The sequence below is a fragment of the Capsicum annuum genome, chromosome 3 (assembly GCF_002878395.1).
Source record: "Capsicum annuum cultivar UCD-10X-F1 chromosome 3, UCD10Xv1.1, whole genome shotgun sequence".
NCBI classification, from domain to species: domain Eukaryota; kingdom Viridiplantae; phylum Streptophyta; class Magnoliopsida; order Solanales; family Solanaceae; genus Capsicum; species Capsicum annuum.
The window spans coordinates 116,299,776-116,307,521 of NC_061113.1; the positions used below are offsets into that span (position 1 = coordinate 116,299,776).

General features: G+C 33.7%; 1 protein-coding gene across 1 annotated transcript; it reads left to right on the forward strand.

The window, feature by feature from the left end:
* Positions 1–735: 735 nt before the first annotated feature.
* On the forward strand, positions 736–5,207 carry LOC107866268 (sulfoquinovosidase-like). The gene is made up of 8 exons (XM_016712401.2): positions 736–2,118; positions 2,390–2,522; positions 2,836–3,051; positions 3,184–3,339; positions 3,419–3,671; positions 3,908–4,308; positions 4,416–4,532; positions 4,621–5,207. Exons 1-8 carry the CDS (start codon positions 1,157–1,159, stop codon positions 4,960–4,962), a joined length of 2,580 nt encoding a protein of 859 aa, XP_016567887.1. The 5' UTR covers positions 736–1,156; the 3' UTR covers positions 4,963–5,207.
* The last annotated feature ends 2,539 nt before the right edge of the window (positions 5,208–7,746 follow it).

Here is a 7,746-nt window from a genome sequence, read left to right on the forward strand (position 1 = left end):
AGGTGGTTGTATTGGCACCAGTTTGAGCCTTGAACGAGGAAAAAGACTTACCTGGGTTACCCTTGCTCTCAGTTGTATTGCTATTGCCTCTACGCTTCCCCTTTCCTCTTTTGAATTTGATCGTTTGCCATTCATGATCATGTTCCAATGAAGCAGTCAACTTCCCAGTTGAGTGTCTCTCCGATTGTTCATCCATCTTTTTTTTATTTTGCACCCACCCATCGTGTTCCCTAACCTTCCACATGACTTGCAAAGGAATCCCTCACCTTCGTAGTGAATTTGTTGATGATGGTCTCCTATTTGGATTGAACTACGCAGTGGTGTCTCTAGCGGGATCTAGACACAGATTCTAGCATATCGTCCCCTTAAGGTAGAGGATGTGCATGCATCAATTTTTACCAGTGTCCCTATTTTCTTCCCAATCCTTTCCAAAATACCAACATCGTAGAATTCTGTTGGCATTTGGGGTAGATGGATCCAAATTATCGTGCTTTGGATTTGTGATTCTGTGGGAACAAAGTTCGGTTCCCATTGTCGAACCAATATATATGCCCCAGCGATAAACCAAGGTCTCTGTTATAGGGCTCTGTTTTGATACTCTTCGCTTGAAAACTTAACCGTGAAGAACTCTAGCCCTAGATCAATTAGGGAAAATCTCTCTTGGATTTTCCACAGTGTCATCAATTTATTTTTTAAGAACTGGTGCTTGAACCTTTTGTCGACCGCCTTTATGATGACAGAATATTTCCAAGGATTGTAAATCCTTTGTCGATCTTCTGTCGAAAGGGTTATAGAATTCTCAAGATCTTGAGGATTATGGACCGTTTCTTTTCCTTGGTATGAGAAGGAATAGGCCATGGAGGAGGTCTGGCTTCCTTTAACTTTATCGTTGTAAGATGGTTGGATGATTGGGTCAATTGCCATACAATTTTCGCCTTTATCTGGAGGTTTCGGTGAGGGCCCTGTCGACTGAACAGTATTGCCGGTCATTGGTTGATTCATAGAGAGAAGTTGGACCTTCTCTCTCTTGAGTTACCCAAGTACTCCAAAATCACAATTTTTTTTTATTAGGCTGCAAAGAGTTTCTTTCGCAGACTCATACCTATGTAAAATGTATAAATAGTTGCATTTAGAATAGAACTTTATATTTTATAACATGGCAACATTGAAAATCACCAAAAAGCACCACAAACATTTCAACAATCCTTTCCCTGGCACCCCAGAGTCAGTCCCATTAATATATGGAACTTTATTCTTGAATTCTCAAAAACTCCCTTCTCATCAGATCTACCCCATTGGAAAAGATTTCCAATTGAATTGGTCATCAAAAGATGGAGGATTTCTGTCAATCTCCCATAAGTCTGAGCCTGGCAGGCCCTTGTGGTCCACTCTCCCTGGTGAACCTTTCATTTCTGCAGCCATTGCTGAAACTGAAGTGGAAGAAAGTAGAGGTTCTTTCCTCATCAAAGATAAATATGTTCATTCCCTATCTAATAATCAAACCATTGATGACATAAAGATCGTAAACGGATTCGATAAAGATCAAGTTATTCCATCATTCTCCTTGCCAAAGAATCCGATGTATCCTGTTTTAATGATCACAGGGAAAGTTTTTGGTGTCAATAAAAGAAAAAAGACGGCTAAATTCTCAAGAAGGGGAGGTTCAGAGAAAGAGACTTCCATTTCGGCGAGATATTGGCATGTGTTTGATCAGAAAGAATGCCATCAAGTTGGTTTCCAAGTGCGAATAGGGAAAACAGATTTAGAACTTCCAAAAAGAGTTCCTCCAAGAACTTACAAAAGCTTTTCTCTAAAATTTGGTCGAATTCGGAGACGTAGAACTGGATGGTTTGGAGGATTTCTATCAAGAAAAAAATCTGTCTCTGTTTCATCATCAGCTGAGGAGAGCATGGCGATGAAAAGTAATGGAGTTAATGTTTATAATAATAGGATTTGTGTAACTTATTCAAGTGAAAAAAATGAGAAAATATTTGGTTTTGGAGAGCAATTTTCCCATATGAACTTCAAAGGAAAGAGGGTCCCTATTTTTGTTCAAGAACAAGGGATTGGACGAGGCGACCAACCTATTACCTTTGCAGCAAATTTAGTTAGCTACAGGTACTTTTTTAAAAATCAAAATACATCAATCGTTTGAGTGTTTAGTTATCAGTTGAGGCCAAGTTGAGGTATCTAGATGTGCACTCTCAAAGTTGGAGCATTTACTTGCACGGTGAGGCCAAATTTGAGTGTTTGTTTATGTATCGTACCTTTCTTTTTTATCCACTATATCAATCTTATCTTACCTTTCCTTTTTATCACATTATATCAATCGTACAGTGTGCCAACTTTTAAATCAAAAGACTGAAATAAGCATCACTGTGTCATGCAGGGCAGGGGGTGACTGGAGCACAACTTATGCGCCTTCGCCATTCTACATGACATCAAAGATGAGGTCAATGTACTTGGAGGGTTATGACTATTCGGTGTTTGATCTAACAAAAGACGATAGAATTCAGATACAGGTGACTTTTCACAATTCCTGTTTTCCTGCTTTCGAATATTGTTAGTGTAACTCAAAGCTTAAATCTTGGTGGTGGCACACTTTCAGATAATGTTAACTAAGCCAACATCAACTCAGTATAACAGTATCTGAATTATCTGCTGCACAACACACACAAGACAATCTTATATCTTACCATATCAAAAAGAACATTAAGGCGAGAAGAATAATCCACTACTTGTGTTTAAAGCGGATAATATGAATGAAAAAATGTAGTAACTTTGTTCAAATCTCATACTGATCACTTGAGCTCATTCTTTAAAATGTTGTTGCAGTTACATGGGGACTCATTTGAAGGCCGGATACTACACGGGAACTCACCTTCTGAGCTCATTGAGTGTTTCACAGAAAGCACCGGTAGGCCTCCACTTCTTCCAGAGTGGATTATTTCTGGTGCAGTGGTGGGAATGCAAGGTGGCACGGACACAGTACGCAGTATTTGGAATGAAATGCAAAGATATGACGTCCCAGTATCAGCATTCTGGTTGCAGGTACACCAAAAGAAGATTATTTTAATGAAAGAATTAAAAAGATTCTAGGCCTCACAGAGTATTGAAATTGCTTTAAAAATAGATGATTTGTTCAAGTATGTAACATCTTTTCCATATGCTCTTTTTGTTCAGGATTGGGTAGGGCAGAGAGAGACAGTCATTGGATCACAACTTTGGTGGAACTGGGAAGCAGATGAAACGAGATACTCAGGATGGCAACAATTAATTCGAGACCTTAATATGCAACATATCAAAGTGATGACATATTGCAATCCTTGTCTGGCTCCGGTATTTATCATAACTTTTAGCGTTATTGCGTGTAACTGCTAGTAGACAAACTTAACAAGTTTTTGGGTCAAAACTGCAGATGGATAAAAAGCCAAACATAAAAAGACACCATTTTGAGGAGGCAAAGATGTTGGACATCTTAGTAAAAGACAAAAATGGGGAGCTGTATATGGTTCCCAATACAGCATTTGATGTAGGTATGCTGGATTTGACACATCCACGTACCGCAAATTGGTTCAAGCAGATTCTCCAAGAAATGGTAGAAGAAGGAGTAAGAGGATGGATGGCAGATTTTGGTGAAGGCCTTCCTGTAGATGCCTGCTTGTATTCAGGTCCACCACCTATGAAAAACACTCAAATTAAGAGGGACAAAAAGTATCAATGCACTGTTTCAGTTCTCTTTCGCCTTATTGCTGAAATAATGAAAGTTACAAGTATGAATATAATGTTTGGATCTCACAACAGATGTAAAAGCGGAATTAGTTGTACAATGCGACAACGTCCTTTACTTCTTCTCCAACATTTGTGTCCATGAAAGTACTAATATATAGTCCTTTTAATTATCTAGGTGAAGATCCAATTGCAGCACATAATAGATACCCTGAATTATGGGCGAAAATCAACAGGGAATTCGTGGATGAATGGAAAAGCTCGCGTGTAGGTAAAGGGAGAGAAGATCCAGAGGAGAGTTTGGTTTTCTTCACGAGGGCTGGTTATAGGGATACTACTAAATGGGCAATGCTATTTTGGGAGGGAGACCAAATGGTGAGTTGGCAAAAAAATGATGGCATCAAGAGTGCAGTGGTTGGCTTTCTTAGCGGAGGGCTTTCAGGATATGCTCTTAATCACAGTGACATTGGAGGTTACTGTGCGGTAAACTTACCATTTTTCAAGTATCGAAGAAGTGAAGAGCTTCTCTTGCGATGGATGGAATTGGCTGCCTTCACCACAGTGTTCCGGACACATGAAGTAAGTTTCAGCACCATCTCCTGAACTCATATTTCTTTTCTTTTTTTTCTTTTCACTCTTACGCTGAAAGATTTGACATGTTTTGCAATTTCTGATCATTCATTCAGGGTAACAAACCATCTTGCAATAGCCAGTTCTACTCTAATAATAGAACTCTGTCACATTTTGCGCGTCTTGCCAAGGTCTACAAAGCATGGAAGTTTTACAGGATTCAACTAGTCAAGGTAAGATACAATCTCTCAAGAATTGTTTTTCAAAATTAGAGTTTTGAACTAAAAGATCTAAGAGTTGGTGCTTTCTTGGATTACTCAGGAAGCCTCTCAGAAAGGACTACCAATTTGTCGACATCTCTTCCTTCACTATCCAGAAGATGAACATGTACATAGCTTTACATATGAGCAATTCTTAGTTGGCACAGAGATACTTGTGGTACCTGTGCTAGACAAAGGCAAGGGAACTGTTAAGGCCTATTTCCCGAGAGGAGAAAGCTCTTCATGGAAGCATATTTGGACAGGAAAATTGTATTCAATACAAGGTTCTGAAGCTTGGGTGGAAGCCCCTATTGGATATCCTGCCATTTTTGTTAAAGAAGGATCTCCTGTTGGAGAAACCTTCTTGGAAAAACTCGGGGAATACTATGTCTTATGCAGATGATGTAAATTGTTTGTAGGGCTTGTAACCATGAAGTAGCATTTAGCATTCTTTCTATGCAACAGTTTACATAGATGTTGGAACAATACGTGTAAAATAGTAAACTATTTAATTTGTTTAATCCATTTTGAATTTATATTAAAACTATCATTGTATGAAAATTTCACCACAAGTTGAACAAATAGAGGCATCCGCCATTACACCAGGAACATGTTTAGTACATAAAGTTGAAACTTTTGCTTGTTCTCTCATATGTTTGCCTTATTTTACTTTACTAACATATATATATATATACTAGTTTAGTGTACGTGCTTTGCACGTGTGTCTCTCGTCAGTCAAACTATATATAAAAGAGTAAAAGTATTAGTAAGTAGCATTATATCAATTTAAATGATATAGTTTGTTAAAAAAAAAAAGACGATCATTAGAGTCAATTATTAAATAGTTGATTCACAATTGAAATAGTCGCATATGATTAAATTTTAAACAACACTTCCTAACGGATTAGAATGACGGAATGCCTTCAATTAAAGATAATATCAATATTTCACACACAAAAAAGGCTTCTTAATTAGCAATTGTCTATCAAGAAATAATTTATTATTATAAATATCAAGAACATGCTAAAATTTTAGAAAGCTTACCTCAAATTACAAGCAAATTTATCGCTTCGATCATAAGATATATCAAGATTCTGCATTTTTGTAAAAATTCTCAATTAACAATTGTTTATCAAGAATAGAGAATAATTTGTTTATTGTAAACTTCAGAATTGTACTAAAAATTTTAAAAAGTTACCTTAAATCACAATCAAATTTATCTCTTTAATCATGAATACTATCAAAATTTTAATGGGGAGAAAAATTTATACAAAAATCTATATTTACTCTACGTGTAGTAGTTTTGAAATTAGTTTTGGAACCTATTAAAATAAAGACAAAAACAAAAGTAAGTGACTTGAAAATCTCATAACACAACGATGAGTATAAAAAGCCTCAACAATCAAAAAAATTCAAGTAGTTAACATGTCTTAAAAACTCTTAGCTACACGAAATAAAGGAAGACAGAAAGAATGAAAATAAATGAATGCAAGAATATAACTTGAATCAAAATCAAAATTAGAAGAAATCTAAAAGTAGAAGAAGCCGATTTTTTATGTTTCTTGCAAAGTTTGATTGAAAATATTATTTATAGAACTGTAGACATTTTTTTTATATAAGGTAAAATTCTAATCAATTTAAAAATATTATGATTTCTTACTTACATAAAATAAGGGCTTTAATTAATTAAAGACCTAAATAATGTTTAATGTTGATTTATTTTTTCAAAAAAAATATCCTAAACCAACTTTGATTTTAAAAAAGAAAGTTCATAATAAAAGTCCTTAAAAAAAGTTTTTTTTTAAAAATAAATCCTAGTTAAACATCACCCGTACTATACTATATCTGGAAAATTTTTACTATATTAATAGTTGGACAACTTTTCAAAAATTAAATTTTAATTGGTTTGAGTAAAAGTTTAGTTTGAGTTGGTTTTAGTAGTGTATAAGAGTAGAATTAATAATTAAGGAATCCTAAAATATATGGTAAGGAGTCCTAAAATATATGATAAAGATTCTAATCCTAGCAAAATTTGTATGAGAAAAACAAATTTAATGAATTGTATAAATTTAAAAGTTTTTCTATATATTAATAATAATTTAAGAAAAAAGTGAAAAGATAATTTGTCTATTGCGAAAACTTTCAATGAAGGACAAAAAGTTCAAATCACTTTTTTAAGGTCTTTACACTTTTAATATTATATATATATATATATATATATATATATATATATATAGAAGCAGTGGTTTCGACATGCCTGCTTTAGTAGGTTGTTTACTCCGTGATTTTACTATATCATCCCTAATTAATTATTATAAGTCATTTATATATTAAAAATTAATAATATTTAATTAAAAAATAAAATAGACATTTATGATATGTCTGCTCAGCTGCTTCAATCGTGATTTTACTATATCACCCCTAATTAATTAGTATTATAAGTTATTTATGTATTGAAAAATTAATAATATCAAATCCGCAATTTTACTATATCACCCCTAGTTAATTATTATAAGTCATTTATTTATTAAAAAAATGATAATATTTAATTAAAAAAGATGAAATAAGCATTAATGTCATGTCTACTTCAACTGCTTCAATCGTAATTTTACTATAACACCTCTAATTAATTATTATAAATTATTTATGTATTAAAAATTAATAATATTTAATTAAAAAGGGTAAATAGATATTTATAACATGTATGTTTCAGTTGCTTCAACATAGTTTTACTAAGAATCACCCCTAATTAATTATTATAAGTCATTTCAGTATTAAGAAATTAATAATATTTAATAAAAAGGGTAAAATGGATATAAAAATGACAAATTAACTCTTGATATTTTAAATTAACTTGACGTCTTATATGAGGCTCACTTAGATTTTTTTCACAAATATTTTGTATTGTAATTTTGTTATGTCACTTTTAATTAGTTGATGTAAGTCATTTAAGACATTTATGCTTCGCTGCTTCAATTGTGATTTTACTATATCATCCCTAATTAATTGTTATGTCCTTCTAAGCATTGTCCTACTTAAATTGGAATGAAAAAAATATCCCCACCCCCCGACCCCCAAAATCATCTTCTCCATCATAATACAGCCCTTCAATTTTTCTTTAATTGAGATTTTTTTTCTATCAAAATCATTATTCCATTATGTTTGTCCCTCCAATTTGTTCTCTCTT